Source organism: Fistularia commersonii, chromosome 3 (genome assembly GCF_037954325.1).
Source record: "Fistularia commersonii isolate RoL2024-O1a breed Wild chromosome 3, RoL_Fcom_v1.0, whole genome shotgun sequence".
In the NCBI taxonomy this organism is placed as follows: Eukaryota; Metazoa; Chordata; class Actinopteri; order Syngnathiformes; family Fistulariidae; genus Fistularia; species Fistularia commersonii.
In genome coordinates this window covers 15,333,908-15,361,829 of record NC_141286.1, presented here as the reverse complement: position 1 = coordinate 15,361,829, position 27,922 = coordinate 15,333,908, and the positions used below count along the sequence as shown (strand labels likewise).

The 27,922-nt window shown below is 41.6% G+C and overlaps 1 protein-coding gene across 1 annotated transcript; it reads right to left on the bottom strand.

The window, feature by feature from the left end:
• Positions 1-155: 155 nt before the first annotated feature.
• Positions 156-26,000, bottom strand: LOC147235649 (USP6 N-terminal-like protein). The gene is made up of 14 exons (XM_086143786.1): positions 25,816-26,000; positions 18,946-19,019; positions 14,429-14,514; positions 14,286-14,325; positions 13,595-13,675; positions 12,101-12,208; positions 10,702-10,811; positions 9,640-9,688; positions 7,609-7,729; positions 7,420-7,514; positions 7,245-7,310; positions 5,189-5,288; positions 4,353-4,505; positions 156-3,958 (listed from the first exon to the last, which is right to left on the bottom strand). Exons 1-14 carry the CDS (start codon positions 25,829-25,831, stop codon positions 3,399-3,401), a joined length of 1,659 nt encoding a protein of 552 aa, XP_085999912.1. The 5' UTR covers positions 25,832-26,000; the 3' UTR covers positions 156-3,398.
• Positions 26,001-27,922: the final 1,922 nt, after the last annotated feature.

The following is a 27,922-nucleotide window of genomic DNA, read 5'->3' as shown; positions in this document are numbered from 1 at the left end:
TGTGTGTGTGTGTGTGTGTGAGGTCTAACGCTGAACTCTATGGTGTATTTTAGTACAAAAACTAAATACATAATTTAAACTTCAAACGCCCCCCCCCCCCCCCCCCCCCCCCCGTATTCTCCATATCAGTCGTACTACAATCATAATCGCATCTCAACGCATCTCTGATTTTTATTATGGCTATGTTTTGTAAAAACATGAAAACGGATCTTTTTGAAAAGCATAGCTCATTTGTGATTGTGTTTAAATATTGCTTTTCCTTGCTATTCAAGGTAACAATCAAATCATTTAATCAGCTCCCCTTTTCAGGTGTTCCAGCCCCACACCCTTTTTATGTAGCTTGAGTAGGTTATTGTTTGTAAAATAATAACTTTTCATGATCTTTTTTATAACTAAACACTTGATACTATGTTTAATGTTTGATAATTGTGTCCGTTTTGGTGCAGAAAATTACTGAATTAAGTCTGTTGCTGTATTCATCAAGTTATTCACACACTCACTCTTCTCTATCAACATTTATGATTTTTTGCTGTTCTATTACAATGTTATTGTTAGTGTATGTCTTTTAATTATTTTCCACATTTTCTTCCCACATACTTTGCCCATATATTCACTCTGTATTCATGTCCCCGTGAGTTTGTCCACAACAACCTTTTTTTTATGTTGATGTTTATTTAAAAATAATAAAGATACATTAAAAGAAATGTAGAGGTTGTCAATTTCAAGTTAGTCAGGTGCATGGTCTTTACTCCAGGTCAAAACTTAAACACCTGCCTTTTTCTCAGGAAAACAAGACAAAGCAGAAAATGGGGGACAGGAAAAGAAAGAGAGAGACTCAAGGAACAGAATGCATTATTTCATCTGTGGCTTCCGACTTCTAACAAGAGAAACCCTATATTTGAGTCAAAAATAAAAACATTTTCTCTTCCCACATTCAAGTTCAGAACAGTCTGGGTTCGAGAATGACAAGGCAGAAAGTACTTCATCACACAATTTACAGTCTCAGCATTAACTTACACCTAAATTATATACAATCTAATCTTAAAATAATCGCCAAATTGAAGTATGAATATTAAAAAAAATCTTTTTCTGCGGAGGAAAATTTGTCAACATGTCCTACGTGTCTGCTTCTAGCGTGCGTTTCCTAAATCCACCACTAGGTGAAGATATTGCACTATTTCTAGGCACAAACTCTGAAAGGATTCTCTAACTTCAAATGGGAGAACTTGTCCGGTTCTACAGTAATGTGTGTTTCTAACCACATTGAAAGGAAACTGAAACATCCACACCCAAAGTCTCCTCAACAGGACGTAAATAAAACAACTCTCACAATTGTAGGATTAAGCAGTAAACAGTCCAGTTAATCTTAGAAAAAGGTTGTTACAATGAATGATGGGGATATAAAACTACCAAGATGTGAATTAGTGTACAATCATATCAGTGAGCCAGCCCACCATCTTCAGTCCATCTCCTGAAAGTCTGGCCCTTTACAGATTACGTTACTCCCTCCGTTACCTTGCCGGATGCAGCGTCGACATTCTCCGGAAGAAGAAAATTAACTCACTCCAAATAAGGCATCAATTTGTCGGTACAAAAAAATAAAAGCGAAACTCTGCTAGCAAACATTTTACAAAGGGCGACTCCATGAAACCTTACAAAAATTAAAAAAGTCTTCATTTTGCACGTAAAGGGTGATGCTTCAGTTCTCAGAAAAAAAATGTATTTTGAAAACATTAGATTGAGAAATCCTTATCAGTGCCCGAAAGCGCTTGTAAAACCTTCATAAACTTAGTCTGTTTCCAGCCAGATGAGTTCCAAACCAATTTTATATAAGCATGGCTGATCAGCTTAACATGTTTGTTTCACCTGCAGTGACAACTACATCTGCTTTCATGATTATGTTTCTTTCACCATTTATCTTAATTCTTGGCTGACTTTTGCATAACTTTGTACAATTTTAAGGTTTCGTCATACTTTCTCTTGGGTACCTTAATAGACATGACCCCCAAAAAATGATATAATCTTTGAATGTTTTTTTGGGCAGGTGATTTCTTTCTGTTTTTCTACATATAAATGTACAGTCTCTTTTCTTATTTTTAGGTAGTTTTCTCGATTATTACCTGGCAATTTCATAGGATGGTCATATGCATTTGTTCAATTTTGGACGCTACTCATGAAAATTGCTCCTGAGATTTTAACACAGTTCAAAATCAAGTCAAATTTTAATCAAAAAACGGGAGAACAAATGTGATCTCATTGTTGACTATGAAAGTATGCTTTAAAAAGAAAGTCGATACTGGGCATAAACGGATATATCCTGTAGTGCTGGCAAGTGGCACAGACTTCTATTCATTCATTTATTCATTTATAGCTCCTATGCCTGAATTTAGATGAACAGCATCATCAGCTCATCAACACGTTCAGCTGCTGACACATTGCTCACATCAAGCCAACCAGGCTGTAATTATAAGATGCTGGAGATCTGTCCAATTTGAAATAAAGAAAAAAAAATACATTTGTGAAGCGCATCCTATAACTAATGGAGTGACGTTGTTTTGTTCAGGCAAATCTGGTCAGACCGGACCATCCGAAGCCTTCTTCTAGAGCTGCCATCTGAACGTGATCAGAACACCATCAAAAACAGATTTCCAACAATCAGCTCTGTCCTGCAGATCCCAACTATAATCAGGAGTCACAAGGTTGGAAATCACAATCCGATTGAGCAAATGTGCCGTGGCACTTTAAATATGAATTTCTTGGTTTTTCTTGGGCTAAGGAAAACCTACGTACAATAAGTGTGATCTTTCCTGAAACACTGTAACCGCCAACCGTACAAGGAGATGTGAGAGGTCACTGAGTGATCTACTTCTCCTCCACCCCTTTTTCAGTTAAGGAAGACATAAATAATGAATTGGACGAGCACAAGAAAAAGCATCTAGCACGCTTGGTAAACACAGTGCTTGATGGTTTGTCTGTCTTTTTTAGGCCTCAGACTTATCACCTACTCAAAAATCACTTTTTCATCCTCTGAGCACGAGACGCACCCTAAAAAAAAGGAGAAACACATCAAGGGAAAAAGTTAAATAATGACATTGCTTTAAAAAAGTATTAATAATCAACATGGAGATACCACATTTAAAGCAATTATTAGTTGACTTTGAGAACGGACACCCCAAAAACCCAGTGTGTTCATCTCGTATCCCGGCCCACTTCTTATTCAGGATTGGATGTTTCTTCAAAACATGGTGTTTTTTTATTATTCAATCAAATCTATGTTTCTCATTATCTGGAGTGTCTCAGTATGTAAACAGACACTAACCCAGTAAAAGCGGATGGAAAACGATACCTCATATTAAGAAGACAATCTACATCTTTCGTTGTAAAAAACGTTCATGAAGTCAGTCTGACGCTGAGTCCTGGTCCAGGTTCTCCTCTGGGGGTGGGGCCGACTCCTGCTTGCTATCCCCAGCCTTCTCCACCACAGTCACACTTTCAGACTGAGTCAGGATCCAGGCCGGCGAGGCCATCTGGCCCACGGGTGCAGAGAGAGTACGCGGGACCCTATCGCAGGAGCCTTTGGTGCCTGTGGTCGACTTGGGGTCCTCTGTGGATTCTGCGGTGCTGCCCCTTGGCTCTGCAATGGTGAGAGCTGCTTGGCTTTCCGGTGGCTGGTAAGGCGGTGGCCCAGTCATGGGGAAGTCGTCGCCAGTGAACGGGGCCTGGCTGTGAATGATGACGGGGTCGGGGGAAGGCAGAGGGGCGTCGTCCTCGTCCGCAGGATGTAGATCCACGGGGTCCTTGGAGGGGCTCTGCTCCGGTGATATGGAGTCCGGCCGGTGGGAGATGATGTGGAGGCTGAGGCTGGCAGAAGACGGTATCCCCCTTGGGGGTTTGACTGAACCGAGGAGCGCTGGCGTGTCCTGGCCCAGGGGCTTGCGAGGCAGCTCCTCAGGTTTCCCTGGGAATCAAGCACATTGACAAGGGGCCACATTAAGTTCAATTTCAGCAGTGCGTTTTTTATAGCTGGGCTCCATTCGAGCATCATTTCGGCTCCATGAGACCATTCGAGGCCTAAATCAGCCTGAGTTCCTGCCCAAGGAAATGATTAGTAGCGATCTATCCCCCTCATGGCCAAACAGCAGTCCTGTGCACCTCTCCGATGTCCCACTCTTTAAGGATTATCTTTTACACTAAAGTTCAGTAAACCCACATCAGTGCCTTTATCCCACTCACACCTGCTACATCTATTTCATACAAAACATGTCCTGACTTCCAACATGAAAGGGGACAAAGGTAGAGATGAGAACGGGATCCAAGACAGCCTTGATTAATAACAAATCGCCTGGCTCTACCTGGAGGAGGAAGGTCAAGCTTCATCTTCCTCAACTCAGTCATTGAGGCCTGCAGCTGCTCCACTATGACGTCGTCGCTGAAGAAGAAGGTCTGAGCGATCCGCTCTTGCAGGAACTCTCTGAGCTCCTCCAGAGACATCTTCAGCAGACGCTCTGTATACGCGTGTGCGCACACACACACACACACACACACACACACACACACACACACACACACACACACAAATTGATAAATTTAAGCAACGGATACTGAATATTTTCTCTGAATTTCCTTCTCGCACTATGTTACACACTTTTTGATTTTTATTTCAAGTAGTTCTGGTGTATCTGGATGTAACATGTGCAGAGGGAGCCAGTTCTGTAGGACAATAAATCTGATATCGTCCAAGTATGAACTGTCAAATGATCCAGTAACAACGATTCATCTTACACAGCATAAAATCCATCCAGTCACAGGTCAGTGGGTCCTGTGAAAATCTGAACTCTGTTTTTTTTTTTTTTTTAACCGCAACACTTCGGTTGCTATGATACCAGATATTTGTGGTATTTAAAAATCTGGGGTCCCACTCATTTTTCAAGATAATATTCCAGGACCTGAGTTATTTTTGGCAATTTGTGATGAATCAAACTAGTTTGCCAGGGATGAAGAGAAAGACCAAACTCTAATATAACCTCTCCTCTCTGTGGGCGGGGACACAGGATGTCTGTCTTTATCGCAGCCGCAACTACTGGTCGGATTCTAATCTACAAATTACAAATAAACAAATAAATGTTCAAATTTATAAAACAGTCTGAGTGGTGTGTAGATTTTAACAATCAGCTGTTGAGCGGCTTACTCCTGTGGATCTTGAGGACGGTGTAGGACATGGCGGTGAGGAGCCGCTCTCCCTCCAGGATGAAGACGTCCCACAGACGGAGGGTCAGCGTGAACGGCGTCTGCAGAGATCACATGACTGCGGGTTAGTTTTTGCCTCCCCACCCCTACCCCTACTCCTAACCCCCCTGACCACTTTGGTTCACTTCCAGACCTCAGAGGCCTGTGAGCTGACAGACGACTCAGTGGGATGGAGAAGTGCTGACAGTGGTACGGACCTGCCAGACCACCACTGCCACAGGATTGTGGGCCGGCGGGGACGAGGCTGATCACAGCTTAATGCTTCTAATAAAGTATCCCAGAGCTCAAGTATCAGCCAGCTTGACTTCTGGCAAAATCATAGAAATTTACATTGAAAGACAAACATGTGGCTACTTTTCAGACACTTTGCTACTGATGTGTTAAGAGATCAACTTTCTCTTTCACATCACATCACATCACATCACATCACATCACATCACATCACATCACATCACATCACCTCTTTTTCAGACTTTTAACCCTGGCTTCCTGTTTATTGAGGACTTCTTTATTGCCCTTAACCGCTATATTTTCAGACCTTGGAGGATCCTTAGATTGCTGTTGCAGAGACCACCGGCTATTTTATTATTTTTTTTAAATGATGTCACAGCCAATTTCTAAGCATCTACTGCAAATTGATAACAAAGATGAAAAACTGTGCTATTATAGGATCTCCCAAACTCTATAGACTGAAAAGGGATGCTGTCACACTGATGCTGTCAAGAATCTTGCTCAATTGGCACCAAACACACAGCAGGGCGCATGGCTATTATATTTTAAAATATCACGAAAACACACCTCAGACCTTTACCCTTACAGTGGTGGTGGTGGTCGGGGGGGGGCTACTTTTACAGAATTGAATATCCTGAATGGGATTAATCTGTTAATCCTCCACGACAATCATTTCCCCTGATAGCAGCAAATGGGAGGCATTTCATTTCTGTGGAACACACATTATTTGTTTTGAATCTCACACCAGCAGCATGTTTTTCGAAATCCTCGGAATGAGGAGGTCCGCCAGTTCGAACAAACGGCACGCACACAATCCTGCGATTTAAAAAACAACACTGGTCAAAGAGCAATTTGAAGGAATTTGGCAATTTCACCATATCCATGCCATAATATTGTTAAAAGATTCAATAATCCGGATAGTTCTTTTTTTGGGGGGGTGGGGGGTAAAAGACAAGGCTGAAAACAATGAATGGCTGTGACCTTTGACCCCTGGGGGCCACACGACATTACAAACTCAGTGTGTTTCTCTAAAAGGCTCAGAGGGGGTTTTGGAAAACAAACAATCCACAACGTCTCCCGAATCGAACCAGCCCAGGCGGGCCAGTGGGTACGTGTTTTGGATCAGACCGGACGATAGGACCTACCCCAACTGTACACATGGAGGTTTGTGGGTAAAAACAAACAACAACAAAGAAACAATGAAATAAATATACGTCTGACACTTCAGTACGTTTGTACTACATTCAATTCATAATTCTACTCCAAATCTATGTGCTCTGTTTACATTAGGACTATATGAGAGCCATTTCCTCTCTGCTAAGCATGTATTTATTTGCCTTTTCCTTTTATTCACTAGCTCTTATCCTCTACTTTATATTCTCTTACCACGCTTGCTTTTTTTTTCTTCAGTATCACTGACTCTCCTGCAGATGTGCTCCTGTAAAGAATCATCTTCTTATATATTTATCCTTGAGAGCGAGCGTCCGGTTTGTTCTCTCTCTTCGGAAATCTTAAAAGAATCAGGATGGAGGACAGGAAGATGCACTCGCGCTCTCTTTGACTCATTATTCATTAAACTGAGATTGCGGTGCGGCGTTCACCCACACCCATGAGATATGAGAAACGTCCTCCCCAGCTTTTAGATATTGCAAATACAGGAAATGTGAATCATAACTGCATGGAACACTTTAATTACTGTTATTAAAGTCAGACTTTTTATTTTTGCAATTTCCTTTTTTTAGGGACCATTCAATACTCATCCTTACCCGGTCGATGAAGCACTGAAGGAACCACTTGGTGCTGTAAATCCCTGCTGACATCTGTTCTTTGTCCTGCGCAGAGAAACAAATAAATCAGATTAAATGTCATCACGGTTCCTGCTGAGATGTTGTTTCTTCCCCCCCTTCGCTGGCCCGGAGGCTTGAGTAAGTGTGATCTCACCAGATGTTTCTTGAGTTTGGGGATGAGTTTGGAAATAATGTGATCGTGATGAGCCTGGAAACGCTGAAGTTTGGGAAACCCCGGAACAAAAAACCCTTCAAGAGAAGTAGGGGAGAGGCGACGGCTCAGCTCAAACCACCAAGAACAAGAGAGGCATCCCGTTTTATGATTGCTTTAGTTTGACCTCACCATGCATGCCGTGCTTCTGATTGGTCAGCAGCTGTGTCAGGGCCCAGAATGCATCTTCCTCGTTCATGTACATGAGCAGAAGTGCGGCAACCTGGCTCATCCCCTGACAGTAGCTCACTTCCTGCACAACATTTGAACACACTGGCATCACCCATCGCCGGTACACTCGCGAGCTTCGACTGGCAGCACTAATTGAGGAGGCCTTTAAGGATCAGTATGCAGGATTTTCTGGCATCTTGTGCTTCTTTTATAAGCGTGTAATTTAGGCCATATTAGATGTTGGCTAACACCAGCTGCAAAGCTTCTTTGCCGAACATTACACTTTCCTTGGCAACCCTTTTTCCACGTTATGTCACCATGGAGCTGCGTAAGCAGAAGACCAAATCCTTTTAACATTTACTTTGGTGATTTGAATTTAGTTCGTCTGAGATATGACAGTAAATAACGGTGGCTGTATCTAATTAACTGCAAGTCCTGATCAGCCCCTTAAGTTTCTGATAATCATATTTTAATTAGTTATTTTTATATAATTTAAAATTTTGGAATTTGTCTCTAGATTATGTCATCATGTTTTATCACGTTCGCTCAGCTGAAATCCCTGCTGGGGTTTAAATAGAGTCTTGTGTGATGGCTGAAGAATAATGTTACAAATGAAGCATTTGCTTTTACTTTGGAAACATTTGCCCCTTCAGAGGTGTTTTTTGACTTGCAGCTTGCAGTCATTAATTTTCTATTTTGTTTTATCTTCTTTTATCTTATTTTATTCTATTTTTCATTTTTCATTTTTTTTACTTCGCCCTTAATCCCAACCTCAGCGTGATTTGATCTCCACAGTCACATTGCAGCGTTCTATACTATTTATTATGCTGGTGATTCCACTGCTGACGCAGCGAACTAGACACCGGCCTCTTCCTGAACCTCTCCAGCCACCATCTCTTCTTCTTATTGGACTTTTTTCCTCCCCCTCCTTTTGATTTCTGTTTTCACAAAGAACACGAGCATCAGTGATTCATATGGAAACTGGATCATTAAGGGTGTGCCGACCTCTGGTGAACCTCCGGTGGGCTGTTCGTGAGAACGGGCATTCCGCATAGAAACATGCACACACACACGGGACAGAATCAAATGTGCACGTGGCTTTTAAAAAAACATTGGAATGAAAACAAGAGAACGTCATTCTTTTTTAGTCTCCAAAGAATTTCACACGTGGTCTCTCGTTTTCTAGACCCAAAAATACTAACATGAATTAATCCATTTATTTTCATCATGGATGCTGAAAGACGTCAACACTCCAACAGTTACCAATGATTGATATCCAAAATATTGAATTTTTAGTTATATAACCCAAACACTGAAAAACATAACCATAGAGACCACATTTGGCACTTATGCCATCATGTGATGCCCTTCTTATGGGGATTCTTGCTTTTTGCATGGTCTTTTGCTTGACCAAGGCTTGAATGATGATCCCTCCTTTGCCCTTCCAGCCTATCACGCCCAATTCATTGGATGTCCTGCAAGTTCTACAAAATAAGACGCAATCCCAAAATGCTTTACTCCACCATTCTGCCAAATTTTTTGAAAATTGGCTTGATGGATTTTGATTAAAAAAAAAAAATCTGAGATGGTAATAGGACACATGAGGCTGAAAATATTTACATACCAGCTGGGGAAGAGCAATTGATGTGTAGAGTTACGTAAAAGGAAAATTAGAAGTTTTGCATTAGTTTGGGTTTTTATGTATTTATTTGTTTATTTCTAACCTGGTTTCATCGTAGATTTTTAGAAACATCACACACGCCGCAGTGGTGTATCAACCTGCTGTACTCAGGAATAACAAAATTGTAACGGAATAACATATCGTACTCTGGCGACACACACTGAGCCATGACTGGAAAAATCTAATTCAATCATTGTTTGGCTAAGAAAGAAGACAATCTTAGAAATGAAAATGGATTTCTACCAGTCAAATTGAGTTAACCTACTAATATGTTGATGAATCATGTGATGGGATAGTGGACAGTCACTTACTGTGTTGTAGACCGAATATGCTGACAGGATGTGGAAGAGAGACTGCTGCCTGCAGAGAAAAGCGGATTCAATGAAGTCATCTCATTTATTTAGCTTCTTATGAACTTCCTGTCCATGCATGCCGGTCTTAAAAAAATAGTCAGGAGTCAGAATGTTCTTAAATGTAATTGGTGCCAATAAAATTAACAAAAATAAAATATCGATTTTTATAACAAAATAATAAAATAAATCATAATAATAACAACAATATACATACAATTGTTGATTTTAATAAAAAAGGATAAGAATCATTTGTGATTAATGAATGAGTGAATGAATGGCTTATTTCACATGTCATGATATTATGAACCACATCATGTGTATGACACAAATGTAAGGGAAACTGCACATTCTCACAATTAAATCCGTTATTTACCAGTGATCAGACTTATTTGGATGTATGGAACAAAGTAACAAATAACATAACATTCAAGTGAATGCAGTCCCTTTAATTGTGAATGCACAGTAAACCATTTTTCAGTCCAGCACAATTGTAATTGTAATATTTTTTAGAAATAATCATAATGTCATCAACATAATCAACATAATTTGGACCTTGTTAGATTATCATTAATCAAACAAAAGCCCTGCTCATGATCCAACTGTATGATATTTCAGACCAATCATAAAAAAACTTTATGTCTTGCTGCCTGTCTATCATCTTGACCCAGCCCTTTCTCTCACATCACTGGCTGAAACACCAGGTTGGAAGTTGAGGAGTGGAGGGTATAAGAATATTGAAGAGTTTTGCTGCCCCGGACTTTCTCTAACCATACGCAAACAGGCCTGCGGTCTATGAAAATATAAGTGACATCACTCTGCCCATGGATCAGGTTCCACTCAGACCTGGAGCTGTCCAGCACTTTACTTTCCCTCGCCTCTCTCAAATCCAGTCAAGAGTTCACATAAAGGATGAAAAAAGGGAACAGGCTGATCAAGGCTAAATCATTCTTTGAATCAAAGTAGGCCAGAACCCGGTGACTTTCAATAAAAAAGAAGATGAAAAAGAAGACGAAAACTCACTTGACTCCAAATCGATCCAAGAACATGATGTGGTTTCGAAAGGTCCTGTTGATGTCCAGGTCAATCTGCTTGATCTCTGATGAATAAAGTCTGGCTTGCTCCTTCATTTTCTGATGCAGGCAACAGAATTGTCAACATGAGCAGGGATTAAAGAGACGTGCAACAGATCTGGATGGTATCAACAAAGAAAACAACATGCATTCGGCCCTTGTCTGGCAAGAGACTGGCTGGGCAACGTGAAAGATGATAAATAATATAATTTGGAGAAATGGCAATATTTAAATATACAATTCCCAGCCAGATAAACCAGCTGAATTGTGTTAATACAACCAATGCTAATAATAGATAAATAAAAGTTGGAGTGAGACGTCCATTGACAGCAATGTCACTTCAGAGCTTAAATATTTTTCATCCCATATTTCACAAGGGGCCTGAAACTGCACTAAAAACCCCAGGGATTGAGGCTGTGCAAGATGATGCCTTTGTTGCCTTTGTCTGTGTCTGAATTCATACCCTTTCTTCTGTGTTGAATCGAATTATGCACATTTTTTTTCTTTGAATCACAATATAATATTCATCAGTTACCATTTATTCAACGTCTTTGTTTTCACACATCAATCCAGGCATATCTATCCACACACACACACACACACACACACACACACACAAGCTCCATACTCTGAAACTTGAGATGCACTAATACACTCACAGAAGCTCATTCTGCAAGAGATCTACAGCGAACGTCTGTGTTTGGATATTTATTATGTAATCTAAGCGCAATATAAACACCCACTGCTCAAGAATTTATATTAAGAGGTTGCCAACAAAGCGGCAGCAAAGACGCCAGCGATATCCAACGGAAGAGTTTTTTTAGGAGTACTGGGTCTGGCTACAACATACAAATACATCCCTGAAGTTAGCTCTGCTGCTGACGTTCAACCCTGGATAAAACAACAGCAGAACAGGGGTGGTTCAATCAGGCCCAATCCACATGTAGATTATAAAAATAATGCTAAATAACTGAAGAAAAACAAAAACAGCAATTACTTTTAAACGGATTGCCTGTGTATACCAGAAGCCTGTCCCTGACACATTATCGGATAGGATCATTGAGCCAGACTTCTCTCACGGGATTATGAGGCTGCTTTGCCCAAAGCCAGTGGAGGCAAACGTCTGAGAGAGGGGCCCCAAACACTCTAGTTTAATGACTATTTTTTAGGGCTCTGCTGCAGTCGGTGTTTGTGCACCAAGCATGTGTTGACCCAGGATGCGTGTCTATATTTTCTCCTTCTAGGCTGCGTTTGGACTAATTATTTTAGAAAAATGGAAATCCTTTGGTCACAGTGGCCATGGAGATAGTCATATTCCTGAAAGAAGGAGGCAGTGGTTGTTATAGTACCTCATATTTGCCCTTGTTGTCCGTTTTGGCCTTTTCCACATCCAGCATCAGGGCCCAAGCGCGTCCGCGGAGCTGCAGCGGGATGCCTTTGTACACCCGCTTCGCCAACTGACAGCGGAGAGAGTAAGAAGTCGGCGGTAAGGAAGTACAAAGACTAGTGCTGCCCCAATGTGAGTCACTGAAGGGGGGACAGCATTCAAAGTAGGGGGGGGGGGACAGTATTCAAAGACCATGGCAAAGTTATTTTTTTAGAACTGCAACATTGATTGACGGCGAGGTATAGCGTGCCTGTGTTCTGGACCCCCAATTTTGGTCCGAGTTGAGCGCAGATCCTCATAAGATGTAAATATTTTCTGGTTGAAATGTAGATCACTTTCTTTACTTATTAATATTTTTCATTTCTTCTTTTTTTATTAATTAATTGTGCTACATATCTTCATAACAGTTTTGTGTAGCACTTCATTATAGTAACAATATCCTCGAGGGCAAAGTCTGTCATCTCATGTATACATTGATTTTAACCCAATTTCAGTTAACAAACTATTCTGCAGTATGAGAGGTGATGGCCATGGGGAGTTTTAATCTTGTTTCTAACTAAACTGAAAACTAAAAACATGTGACTGACTGCATTCCCAGAGATAATTCCATTTCATCATTAACTTTGAAAGAGTGAAATGTGTGACGCGGATTAATGCTTAATGTCTTCTTCCAAAATGGATCATGTACTTGAGAGGCTGGTGCACAGGGAAAGAGTCAGATGCCGCAAAAACGTTTTGATCAGATGGATTTTTGCAGGTCTACTTCAAAGCGGGAATATAATCTGGGTCTATGCGTTTGGTTTTCTACCCCCATATTGTGTATATACGTATAAAAAAAGGAAAAAGAACTTGTGAACTCCTCTTTCACCAAATGATTCGTGATCATAAATACAGTACCACTCACTGGCATGTTTCTTAATGGCAAAAAAATAAAAATAAGTTAAATATACTACTACTACTAATATTACTACTATTACTACTACTAATATTAATAATATTCTGACGATTCTGACGAGGGGAACTTTGTGCAGTTTGCATGTCTTCCCTGTGTCTGCGTGGGTTTCCTCCGGGTTCTCCGGTTTCCTCCCACATTCCAAAAACATGCAGCAGGTTAATTGGGAAAAATTGGAAAAACAATTACAATTATCATTATTATTGCTATTACTATTATCATTAATAGTAATACTGTGAAACTAGTAGGTAGAAATTAGTAATACTTACGATTAACAGTAGTTTAGCAGTGTCAGTAAGATGACAATAACAACAATAATAATTTGTTGCTGGTTTAGAAGTTCAAATACCTTGACAAGGCAGCACTGTGAGGATTTACTATTCTGCTGAAGTCACAGTTTTATTGAGTTGAAGCAACTTGTCATAGGATAATGCAAAGAAAATTCACAGTTTAAATCATAAATTTTCTGCATTATAACAGCTTGAGGTGTTGTTTTCCACTCACCCGGTCACTATTCTTGTATTTATCCCAGTTCTTCACCATCTTTAACCATTTCTCTGCCCGCTCGATTTCCAGTTGCTTTCTCTGCTCGAGGAGAGGAGAGGAGAGGAGAGGAAAGGAAACAAGGACATGAGTGGAAACTGTCCCATTAGTTGCCAAACACATCGATGAGAAGAATTTCAAAGGTTTCTCTATAAATCATGTGACTGTGTTGGATCTCAACCTGTTTGTATGGTTTTCAGTGTTTCACTCTCTTTCTTTGTTACAGTACTTAAGTTAAAATTTCCCTGGCTCAAATATTTTTCAGCTTAACTCTATTTTGAAAGCTATAACTTTTTATCAACAAATGACACATTAAGCACATTTGCATTGACATACAAATCAGAAAACAAGACAATCACATTAAGCATAATATTTTTCAACATTAAAAATGAGAAAATGATAAGGGTGTCTTTTCCCTATTACAAGAGTAGTGATTTTGTTTGGCGATGCTTGTGAAAGCCTTCTGAACTCATTGCTTCTGTTTCTTTTTCTACAACCGAGACTACAAAAAAAAAACATATTCATAAATCACATGGCCTCAGGCTTTTATTGTCCTACCCAGTATCAAATAGGCATTTGGCAGCACATTTACAAAAACGGATCATCCCTCATACATTCAATGATACAATCCTCGTATTGTTTCCTGGTTTACCTTCTCTTCCTGTGCAGTCGGGGCAGGCAGCTCATCCTCACTGGCGGCAAAAAAAAGACAATTTACAGGAGGGACGAGTGAGGTCATGACAGAGAGCAGCAGCCTGCAGAGCGCCACCAGCTGGAAAAAGAGAACACACTCACTGCATGAAGCCGAAGCGGTCGATGACTTTGTAGAGGCTATAGTCAGCGTCCTCCCAGGGGTCGATCTCCACCCCACCCTGCCGGCCCTGTAGGAGACACACAAGCACAGTGTCTGAAAACAAATGGGAAATCGTTGACAAATGATATCCAGGTGTAATAAATCTTGGGCGATCTGTCAATTTCTGGTTTTGGTCGGTAATTGGATCCATATAAGGCAAGGACGACGTTTTGAAGAGAAGTTGAAATCCATATTAAAAATGGCTGGCTCTGGAGGAAGACAGAATTATACTCATGTATTATTTGCATGTTAGATGGAGCCTTCATGTCTCTGTATCTGTGTAAAGCTGCTTAGTATACTAATATGGTTTAAGGGATATGGAAAAAAAGAATATCAATACTGTAATATTTAATAGGCCCTCCTTTTTATTACAAGTATATAGCATATCTGCTGAGTAATGGAGAAGTCACTTTGATAGTTTGATCGTGGAGGTTACTGATTAGTGATGTCTTCAGATTTCCTTCCAAATAGAGCGCACAGTGGATATAACTTAGCAACTAAGCGCCTGGTTCTAGCCTTTCTGTGTAGAGTTTGCATGTTCCCCCAGTGTCTGTATCCCAATTCATTGGTGACCAGATGTGTGATTGAGAGGGTGAATGATTGTATGTCTCCATATGTGGTCCTATGACTGCTAGGATAGCTGCAGCAGGCTAGGCCTCTACTGCAAATCGGCTAGGTCTCCACTGTAAATATAGGATATGAGTATTACCATATTTTGTTGTCGAGTACAACAACAATCCTTTCCTTAATGGTAACACACCTGTGAAAACTACAGGTGTCTCATAATTACTATGATTATAAATGTTTGCTCGCTTATGTGTAACATTCGAAAGGCCTATGTAATGTACTGTAATGTTTTTCATGGGGATACGTTCAAAACAAAACAGATTTTTATCAGACAGTCAGGATAAAAGATGCTAGTGTCTATTACTTATGTATTTGTTTTTACATTGCGGTTTTTCAGTCGCTGTACCAGACTGTGATACTAACAGTAATTAGTTAGTTACTATTCTTCTTCTTCTTCCATTTTTCCCATCCCATCTCCATAAACTCTGAATCCCTTCAACCTCCATGACCTGCACACATTCACCTTCACATCAAGGAATATCCTGTTCGGCCGGAATCTGTACTCATCTTTGGCACAACAGAGAGCCACCTAATCCTACTGCTGCAATGCCATTGGCTGCCTGTCCAGGAGGCAGCCAATTGGCTTGCTCCTGTGACGATTAGGCTGAGACGACACAGCTGCATGGCTCGAGTCAGCGTGCTGAATGATGCCAGCCCTCTGGATGTTGGGCGACTAAAAATACTTTCTGTTTGGCCGGCAGCAAAGCAGTGACAATGGAGCATCAGGCCGGTCACAATCTGTCGTCACAATCTGAGTTATTTACAGTTATCTTTATATCTATAATTTTTAAATCCAGAATGTATTTTTTTTTTAGTTTTTCACCCGCGGGGCCTTAGGCTTTCTTAATCTGTTTTCTGATAAACTGTTACATGTGGCCTAATCTCTCAGCGTAAACTATCAGTGAGCTTTCTCTGTGGCCTGGTGATCACGGCTCCTCACACAAAGCCATATATGGATGGCCAAGCCCGGTTCACTGACTCCAAGAACCTGTTAGCCGCCACATTCAAAGAGGGGAGTGGGTTGCGAGAGATATTGAGCAGGAAACTCAATTTCCTCCGCAGAGTTTCTTACAAACACAATTTAGCGGCAACGGGGCTTGACGAGCCGGGTGATTGTTCTCTCCACAGGACTGAGGGTACTGATTTATTCATTTAATATTCTTTTGTTTACTATCCCGTTCGCCGATTCGCTCGAAGGAAACACAATTGCAGTGTTACTCCGACCGAACTTCTGTTGCTCAAAACCATTGAAATAATCATTTGACTGAGTGAAGTCAAAAGAAAAGAAACAAGTAAGAAAATCTGCATGAAATGAGCTTGTCATGTGCATGAAAAACCATTAAAACCCATTAAACCCATTACAAAACTAATAAAATTAAACGCCTTAAATGTATATTTGAATTTGTTGAAAGGAACAGTTGAAAAATATTGAATAAAAAAAATATTTGAAATCATTTTTACAAAATTACAAAATATTTAATGAAAAAGAATATTCAAATAAATAATCAACTGCAAATATGCATGAAAAAGTGAAAGATTCTACATGAGAATTAGTTGAGAAAAATATTCAGTTTGCACCCAAGTTATTAGCGAATTGAATGATGATAATAATGATAGAAACGTTAACATTAAAAAAGATTAGAAATAATAGGAAATAAAATGTCAATATAATCGCACAACTAGATATAAATATTTAAAAGATTAAACTACTGAGGTTGATTACCTTCAACTTCTTGCATCCTTCATCCTTCAACTGTATCCATTCAAATTGATTGTATATTTCAAAAATTTGCTTGAAATATTCCCTTGGGGATTCCTTTTTTAATAACTGTATAAAGGATCTGGACTCCACACCCTGCTTTGCATTCTGACCCATTTGTTCAACTCCTGCTAAACCCAAATTCTCCAAGAAGACATCTTTTCAAAACTTTACAGCTGCATGAATGGGGCTTCAACATTCTAATGTTTCTCTGGTTTCTTTCCTTACTCCTAGATATCCAGTCCCATGGGCCAAAGTTTTTCCTTGACCAAACAATGTTAATAGTTTTACATTTTTAAAGATACTGAGAGTGGCCACAGACCAGAGCAGAGGGCCTTAATCACAGCTAAGTAGTTCCAAAATCAGTGGTAATTATATTGTTATTAGACCAAAATGACGTGCAACGGTGGTGTTGTAAATGCACAAGAACCCTAAGAAAAGGAAAAATCTGGCACATGACTCGACAAGCGCAGGCACAATGATTTGGTGAGAAGTTAAAATTTTTGAAATTATTTTGGCCAAAAAGAAATATAATTTTTAAAACAAATCGTCAACAATAACAATAATAATAATAATAATAAAAATTATAATAATAATAATCTTAACGCCCAATCAACTGATGAAAAAAAATGAATACAAACATCCCTCATAACCTGGAAAAACAATAATTACGGGTGATCTTTTATCTGGGAGTCTGTCTGGCAGGCCCAGGATGTCCCTGTCCAGTCAGTCACCGCAGACTGTATCACAGCTGTTGCTGTGGCCAGACAACGCAAACCCCTGGACAACCGCTTCATCACCTCATTGAGATAATTTGAACAACTGTCTTCCAAGGCTCCCCAACCCCCTAACCCCACCTCAAATACTCACGACTGCGTACAGCAGGAAGCCTGAGGTGGCAGGCAGTGCCACCAAAGCTTATATTTTGAAATTTTATTGGGCACTTTTTCATGCGTAATAACATGATGTTGGTTCTTAATGCAATAAATGAAAAGTAGCAGTTGTTCGTCTGGCTCTTATTCCAGGCAAACATGGTGGTTTGATTTATTTACATGTTTATAATGCACGTACTACCCTGCAGCTATTTGAATTGGATAGTGGAAGGAAAATAGAAAATAGTTCCCTTTCAGACAGAGAACTATTCACATCCTTGCCAAAGCCTCAGCCGCATAAGACAGGAATTTGATCAGGTCATATTTGTGAAACAACAGCAGAGACATGGGAAAAGGGCTTTCCTCCCACCTAAGATATTCATCATTTGATAACTTTTTATTTATCTTTTTACAGTTTTGAATTTGTTTTTATCTACACATACTGAACACATCACACGTACGTGGCTGACACGGACTCAACTCTTCATCCCCTCCCAAGGGTTTTTTGACAGCCTTGGACTGAGCAAGGAAGGCTAACAGTGTTTTGACATCGTTCTTAATTCCAACCCCGTTGGCTCCCACTTCATAGGATCCAACATCGGCTTTGCATTCAGCTTTCAACCTCCACCTTCCTGTTCCTTTTAAATCCTGAGCTAAATAAATGTTCCCAGTTCCCATTCCCAGTCCTCATATGATTTCTCTGCACTTTATATTTGATGTTAATTTACTTCGACTTGTCTTCTTCAACAGTCAAAAAAGTGATGCAAACACATCCACTTGAATCAGATCCTGACACCAAAGTGGACGAGGTAAAAAACTTAGGTTGACAGGTTCATGTATTTGGATATGCAAGTGAATCGAAAACATATATTGGCAATGGAATAGGCCACATTGCTGCTAATGAAGATGGCATTGAGATTTAATGGCACAGCTAAAGATAGCAAAGGGTGACTTTGCAGTGGTCTGGCTAGGTGTGGGGCTTGCACTCATTGTTTAGTGCAACTATTGTACAATAAAGCAAAACAATACTATTTGAGAACACCTTAAAAACAACCTCATGTTCACATATAATAATCAATTCTGACATTTCACTGGCTCCTACTGACCTCAGATCAGAGGAGAATAAGGCAAAGCCTGAGCTAAGTCCAAAAACAACAGTATGATTAACTAATTTGTGTGCAGGAAGTAGGAACTCACTTACCTTAGCATATTTTAAAATGATGTCAGTTCGTTCCTCTGCTATTAGTGTCTCAATATCTTTCTTCATGTCAATATCTGTAGAAAAGAGAACAACACGAGATGATCACTTCTAAAACAAACACACACACACACACACACACACACACACACACACACTCACATACACAAATATACAATTAATGATTGTGGGTGAGTGTTGGATGGGGTGGCGCTTTATCATAGTCAACAAACCAGAAACACAGTTACCAAGTTACCAAGTTACACAGTCTCTGTAATAAACTGATACAGAACAAAAAAAAAACCAATAGTCTTGTTGAGTAAATTAAGAAAGAAAGACACACACATATACACGTGAACACTAACACATATGCTCAAACACAAATAAAGAAAATTAATGGCAAATAGTCAATAACAATGTATTGACTATTTTAGAATGTATTATTACAGAATGTATTGTAAACATTGTCAAAAGTGGCTCCCCCAGGGACTAGACCCCTGACCCCTAAAGGCAGGATGCTGTATGATACGGTCAGTCTGTAATTGTGATGAGTGGATCCAAACAGAAACATGCGAGTGAGTGCCATTGCTCAGGGTCAGTAGCCAGAGGTCAAAGGTCAGAATCAACTACATAAAGCACATATTAACTATTTAGCAATGCTAATATTAGCAAATACAGAGAAATCATTATGTTTTGCGTGTTGAGGAAAACTTAATTTAAATGAATCCATGTTTTGACTTATATTTACTAAGCTGGTATAGTTAATACATATGTATGACTATTGTAATACACTGCAAATGATTCATTAATGAAGAAAATGAATAATATAGAACTTATTATCACACTGATGTCATGTGCAGGATTGCACTGATATCCGTGTAAATCCTTTTCTCAAATAAATTATGCTTTCAGTTCTAATGATAACAACAATAAGTGGAGGTCCGCCGATAAAACAAGGAAGGGCACAATTAGCGTGACAGACATCAGACAGAGTGATTGATGGGCAAATCGGTGATGGTGTGACATGAGATCACACTATGTATCATGGCCACTTTTCTGTCACCAAAAATCCCAGGCAGCGTGTTTGCTCCAAACTGTTCTCAAAACAAACCAGCGATTGCATAATACTGCTTAATCTGCATTCTCTGCACAGGTTAAAACTGAAGGGATCACCCCAACATGTAATCTACACACGCAAACCATCTGTAATAAGAATATTTCCAGAGTGGGATTATGCAAGGAAAACTGTTATTCCCAAGGCATGAACAAAGAGTCTAGAGACAAAGCAACGCTTTCAGATTTGGATGCTGTTTAATTTCCTTTGGATTTCTCTTTTTTATTCTGGCATTGCCCCCGGGGAGAGGTGCCAGGCAGATGTGGGCATATTGAATGCCCCCCATCTCAGCACCTGCATGTTGGGGTTAAACCAGTGGATGAAAGGGTAGCCTCCTTCCGCCTTAAGATGGCGGGACGGGTTCTGACTGTTGATTTTGGCTATGCACCTGACAACAGTTCAGTGTACGCACCCTTCCTGGGGTCCCTAGAGGGACTGCTAGACAGCACTCCTACCGGGGACTCCCTCATTCTACAGGGAGACTTCAACGCTCATATGGGCAATGACAGTTCCACTTGGAAGGGTGTGATTTGGAGGAACGGCACCCCTGATCTGAACCCGAGTGATGTTTTCTTATTGGACTCCTGTGCTCGTCACAGATTGTCCATAACAAACACCATGCTCAGGCATGAAGATGTCCATATGTGCACTTGGCACCAACACACCTTAGGCCACAGTTCTTTGATCGAGCTTGTGGTCGTATTGTTGGACTTGCGGCCGCTACTTCTAGTTGTCCTCCAACTACAGGGAGATCACATTCCGCAGCCTCCCTGGTGAGGTCTATTCAGCGGGGCTGGAGAAGAGGGTCCGCCGGGTCGGAAGCAGTGTGGTTTTCGTCCTGGCTGTGGAACAGTGAACCAGCTCTACACCCTCGGCAGGGTCCTCGAGGGGGCATGGGGGTTTGCCCAACCAGTCTACATGTGTTTTGTGGTTCTGGAGAAGGCATTCGACTATGTCCCACGGGCAGCCCTGTGGGGAGTGCTCCGGGAGTATGGGATACTGAACTCCATCATACGGGCTGTTCGGTTCCTGCATGATCAATGTCAGAGCTTGGTCCACATTGCAGGTAGAAAGTTAGACCCATTTCCGGTGAGAATTGGGCTCCGCCAGGGCTGCCCTTCGTCACCGATTCTGTTCATAACTTTTATGGACAGAATTTTTAGGCACAGCCAGGGCGTCGAGGGGATCTGGTTTGGTGACAACAGGATCGAGTCTCAGCTTTTTGCAGATGATGTGGTTCCGTTGGCTTCATCAGGCCATGATCTCAAGCTCTCACTGGAACGGTTTGCAGCTGAGTGTGAAGCGGATGGAATAAGGATCAGCACCTCTCAAATCTGAGACCATGGGGCTCAACCGAAAACGGGTGGAATGGCCACTCAAAGTCCGGGAAGAGGTCCTGCCCCAAGTGGAGGAGTTCAAGTATCTCGGTCTTGTTCACGAGTAAGGGAAGGATCGGGAGCGAGAGATTGACAGGCGGATTGGTGCCATGTCTGCAGCAATGCAGACTCTGTGCTCGTCTGTCGAAGTGAAGAGGGAGCTGAGCCAAAAGGTCAATCTACGTTCCCACCCTCACCTATGGTCATGAGCTGTGGGTAGTGACCGAAAGAAGAAGATTGCGGATACAAGCGGCCGAAATGAGTTTCCTCCGCAGGGTGGCCGGACTCTCCCTTAGAGATAGGGTGAGAAATTCAGTCATCCAGTAGGAGCTCGGAGTAGAGCTGCTGCTCCTCTGCACAGAGAAGAGTCAGATGAGGTTGCTCGGGCATCTGGGCAGGATGCCTCCTGGACACCTCCCTGGGGAGGTATTCCGGGCAAGTCCATGTGGGAGGAGACCACAGGACAGACCCAGGACAAACTGGAGAGACTATGTCCAGGCTGGCCTGGGAATGCCTTGGGATCCCCCAAGAGGAGCTGGACCATGTGGCAGGGGGAGAGGGAGGCCTGGGCCTCGCTGCTCTGGCTGCTGCCCCAGCAACCCGACTCCAGATAAGCAGGGGAAGAGGGCTGGATGGATGGATGGGTGGATACTTTGATGTCGTCTCTGCTGTTTATGTCATCATTTTATTACTGAAATTCCTACTAATGTTTCAGCAAGTAAAGAATGAAGAAATAAAAACTTAATAGTATCTCACTATTGATGACATCTAGCTCCCAGGAGAACACACATATCATGCAGATATAAATTAATTAAATTAACAAAACCTCACAGTTCGTGCAAAGCGACTTTGATCCGACTGACATCCGATGCAGGATTAAAACACTAAAAGTGACCTGACACAGCCTAAATCTGGATGTGGATTAACAAGGTTCAGTTATTCTTTACAGCTGATGCAAGCCATATCTGCTAGATGGTCAGCAACACCATTGAGACAAGAGGAGATAAGCTTTGTCACTTCAGTGACCTACATTTTCACTGCTGTAGTTCCATGTACATTGAGACAGCACTGTAGATATAAATCAATGAAAGGCCATAATACTGTACCAGTATTCCTACTTGTTTCGTACTTTTCACACTTTCAATAAATGTTCGGATTGTGCAAAATAAAAGCCTGTTGTATTGCAGCATCATGTTATGACCAATGCAATTTACTTTATCATAGTAAAGTACTTTCCAAAAATCCACCCCTTGTGATGATGTGCCAACATTATGGTAAACATCTGGACAGCTTTTGGCAACAAAAGGCTTTAAGCTGAAGGTTTGGTTTGAAAATCCGGTTGTTGAGATTAAGGTCAACACTTGGGGTAAAGTAAGTGGGTTAGATGGATTGAGACAGTTTCTCATTTCCTGATATAATTGCAGTTATTAACTGTTCCCTAAGACATCATAAAAATGGCAATTGAATTCAAAGGGGTTAAAAGCCTCTGATTCTGGCACGGTGAAAAGACTCAAGAGGCGGTCATTAGGTTTCTCAGAGGAAAAATCTCATAGTCCAACACCTTAAGCCTCCAACAGTGACCAGAATGTGAAATTTACCAAGTGTGCTGTGCGTGATCCCATGCAGACTCATTGAGTCATATATTTTCAATGTTAGCCACATCATAGATGTAATGAAACACCCCTGGTTCCATGTACCCTGCATTTCAGATGATTTCTGATCACTTAGCTCTCTCTGAAGACCCTCAAAAGTGCAAGATGCTTCAGATTCCGCAATTCTCGGTGCGAAATGTTTTGAAAGCATCATAAATCTGCAAAATAGAAGCTTGAGTGTGTTTCAGATGGAGAGTAGAGGCTGACAGCTTGCAGAAACTTTAAATATGAGCTTTCATTTGAAGCATATGGCAGTGGCTGCATGTGGTCAGAGCACTAAATCAGAGAGGAGCTCTGGCAGGGGTCCCAGGGAGGAGGGTGGAGGCCCAGACTGGGAGTAAGCACATAGACTGATATCCATTCAATTTGAAACACTTCATTTATCACTAAACAAGTACATAGGTATTATTCATTGAAATTGGAATTTAAAAAAGAAATATACGATAATGTGAGAAGAGACTTGAAAGTACAAATTCATGGATTGTTGCTGATTTAAGAGTCAAAGGCTGCAGCAATTTTTGGTCTCTGCATGAGATATAGATAGATATGGTGATATAGTTTCTCATGTCCAACAGCTGAAACTAACCAATTTTTCATGCACATTATTTTACTATTATCCTAACGTGACACATGTCATGGTAACATCGTAGCTTATATCAAAGGTGACTTTCAGCTGTTTGAATTCAGATAAAATAATGTAATTTTCCTCAGATATATCAAGTCGGGATAGTAAAACAGCTCATTTCTTGGTTTTGACTGTAACAAAAAAAAAATCCCCAGCTTAATAACATCTTCTTTCTGAAGCTCTATCGCTATTTGACCAACACCAAACTTGTAGTTGGCCAGTTTGGATGTTACTAACCATTGCATCTGCACGTTAGCAACATTATAAGACTGCTAACTGCTTGCAGAATGACCTTTGCATGTTCACACTTTAAAATATTTAAGCAGAAACTGTCAAATTTTTGGAGCAGAGCTGAGCTCTTTTGTCTCTGATATTAATTTTACTCAGCATCCGTCGGAAGCATGGTTGCTTCTCCATTCTGCTCCAATAAGATATGATATGGAATCACGGCCGCATCAGGAGGGAATTTCAGAATTTCACTTGTACTTGTTGAACTGCATGAATTCAATACGTCAAAGGTTGTTGTCATGGTAACCTTTGGTGGATGAAACATCTTTTGCCCCTAGCTCAGGAGTTCACTTGCCAATCATTGCATTTTATATAGATGTGTAGCAGGACATATTTATTGTCTTTGTTTCGGTAATTTGTTACAGGCCGTGGCCGAGCAATAAATTGATTTGGGCCTTTGGTGATTATCAATCTTTTAAAATCAGCAAGAAATTACCTTACAAAAATCTTCATACTGTTATATATCATACTCTGAAACACACAGTCCTGGTTGGATCTTTGTGAGAGCCCTGAAACCTCACTGTTAAATTATTTATATATATTCTTTTGAAAGGGTAGATGGAGGTGGATGTTTAAACCGAACCGCCCTCTCAGAACCAACCAAAGGACAGATGGATGAGGAGAATGATGGATCAAAATATTTAGAGGCCAGACAATACTGATGTAGATCAATATACTGCTCAAGAAAGGGCTTCACACACAACAAGGTAAAGTAAGAACCCTCTTTCTCTCTTTCTCTCCCTCTTCATGTCCATATATATCATCGCCCTCCTAGAATAATATCATCTAAGTCATTTTTTTCAAGATTTTTTTTTGGAACATAAAAGACTAAAACATATTTTAAATAAGGAGGTGATTTTGGCAAAAAAGAATATAATTTTTGGCAAAAAATGGCCCGGGCAATTATTTTAAGAAGGTGACAATATAGCAGGTACATATCGGTATACATAAACTTCTCGGTCTTATAAAATGTCTGATTTGAATGTCTTTGTGATGCAAAATTGTATAATGTTACTTGGCCACTTCTGTTATATAATGGTATTTGTAATGAGTTATATCTGTAATGGAATTTTGTAAGCAGTTATATAATGTACTTGAATTTGATGCAGAGGATTGTTCTGCAGAGTTCTGTTTAGTCCTTTTATAATGGAGGTCCATCCCATAATGATGGCTGAGTATGAAAGTATGATGAGATCATCATCGCCTACGTTGCCCACATTACAATCAGCACATAACTACAGAAAGCAGTCTCCATGCCATGCTGCGTGCCATCGAGTATCACCGACCCAAGGGAATCCCAACGTGTGAATAAATATATTATGATGCAAGAAAAACATCTGATTGGCAAATTCTTTGGTCTAGATAATTGAAATGAATAAGAATAAAACATAAAATAAACACAATGCCACCCTCTAAGACACATGGTTCAAGTATCAAGAGGAATTGGTCTAAAAATCATAAGGAAATTATCAATGAAAACCAGGATCGCACAAAGCGGTCAGTGAGAAAATCCATTAGTACTGCAAGGAAAACAGAGGTATCTATGAGAATAGGTGTATCTTTGCGAATAAATAGATAAATGAATTAAAAAGGATTAAATTAGTCAATAAATTATGAATAATAAATACGTTCCTGAAAATGTACACAAAAAAAAAACAAGCCATAACAGGTTAATGAATAACCACAGAAATTCTAGATATTGAGGGAGAAACTATTTTGACTGTGATTCCTTCCGGTTGCCCCTGACAGGCCGTCTGTGAGAAACCACCAAGGCAGTGAGGTTAACCTGCTCCTCATCCTCCAGCGGCAGACGCGCACCTTTCTGACGTGTCATTTTTCTGCCATCCCATCATCTACCGCATCGAATCGTGCGTGTCTCCGTCGATCCACGGCAGCCCCGTTGTCCCGCGTATCGCCGTGAGATCCAGCAGTGACGTGGGGCGACCCCCGGGTCGGGCATTTAAAGGCCTCGGAGCCGAGCAGCCCGCGCCGGGGACGGATGGGATGCGGGTCCGGGGTCCGGACGCTGCACCGGGTAGAGCCGGAGCAAACAAACCCGTCTCCTCCGGTAGAGTGAGCCGTGATAGAGAAGCTCCGAGTGCTCGCGTGATATTCCTTTCTTCCAGTGAGAATAATAAACCACGGACGCGGAATAATCCGTGGAGTGGGGGTTGAAGGACGGTGTGATTACCGTTTTCGGTGGGATTCCGTTGCTATCCGTGTAGCGGCGCAGCTCCGGTCGCTCCGGGCATCCTTCTCCGGCGCGAAAACAGGGGCGGACAACAATAGCGTAGCTCCGTCAATCCATAGGTTAAACATGAAGCAGTACACACACACACTCACACACACACACATCCACGCAATCGCACACTGGCAGACCCAGTCAATCTCAGCTGGCGGTGGCAACACAAGGGGGACGCACTGAGCAAGCGCCGCGGCGTGGCATGGCTCCCCTAAGACGGGGTCTTCTGGCGCCATCTGCTGGACAGAAGTGGGTCTGCAGCCACTTCTTGGGACGTGTAGCCTGATTATATATTTTTAGATTGAAAAACGTACATATTGTAGCGAGCATGGGGCTCAGCAACCTTAGCAATCTGGGGGGGGGGGGGGGGGGGGGGGTCTCTCTCTCAGCGCTAACAGTTCAACTGAGGGTACAACCCGTTAGTTGTCATTGGTACGTGCAGGTGAGTGTCACACATCAACCATAACATTGTACAGCTATTCCACAATGGAGTTTTCTGACACAGAACCATGAGAAGCTCCCAATTGTCACCATCATCACTCACAAAGGATTGTGGGGTTCCACTGGCCAGTCACCCTGGCCCAAGCTACATAGCCCCCATCAAGCAGGTTAGCTGTCCTCAGCAACCTTAGTGTTTATTACAAAGTCCTTAAAGTGGGTTTGAGTCCTACAGGGTCGGTGAGGTCGACTAGGTCCCTCCTGAGCAGGCCGGGAAGGGGAGATTATCTCTGGTGGCCTGTATCCAGTCTCACCCTCTGGTTAGAATAGGGGTTGGTCCAGGCCATGTCTGTCTCTGTGCAAGACCATCATGTGACTCCTTTGCATTAGTCTCACCCCTACAACATCTGACAGTTTTTTTTAAAACAGTAAAAGGCCGAACCCAGTGGCTCATCAGCTTAGGAGATAGGTCCTTTTTCCTCATGGGGTTGCAGACCCTGAACCCAAGGAGTGAAATCCTCTCCAAAACAGTGGATGTCATAAACCTGTTTGTATTTGGACCCCGTGTGAGGGCTTGCCCGGTTAACTCATGCACCCCCTTGCGTTGTTCTTGGAGATGATACAGGTAATCCAAGCCAGGTTTGCCCTCCACTTCAGGTTCAGTTGGAGGCCCAAAACCAAGTCCACATGCATGTGTAGTTCCCTCCCAAACAAAAGTGCCGCGGGGGTGCACTTAGTGGGGAAGGCATTTCTCCCCCTTAAGGGGAGGACTCAGCAGTGGGGTGAGGCGTCAGCAATGACCCCCATGCAGGGGGTCATCAATGGTAGCAATGGTAGCAAAATCCTTAACAAAATGACAGTAGAGGGAGGCCAGGCCCAAGAAGCTCCACAACTCGCCAACACTTTGGGGGAAAGTCCAGTACCTCACGGCTACTATCTTTGCTGGGTCAGCGGTTACTCCAGCTGCACTCTCCACGTGTCCCAAAAAAGATGTCTCTCACTGGAATAGGTTGCACTTTTTCGTGTTGAGGCGGAAGCCGGCCCGGGGAACGGCAAGTAAAACGTCTTTAAGGTTGTCCAAGGCCCTCTGTAACTCTGCAGAGTGGAGTTCCAGAGATATTGCTCATAACCCTCCCCATGAGTCGCTCAAAGGTGGCTGGTGCGTTGCGAAGACCAAAGGGCATCACCCTGACCTGCCACAGTCCTTGGCCAATGGAAAGGGACACCTTGGGGTTAGCGTCTCTG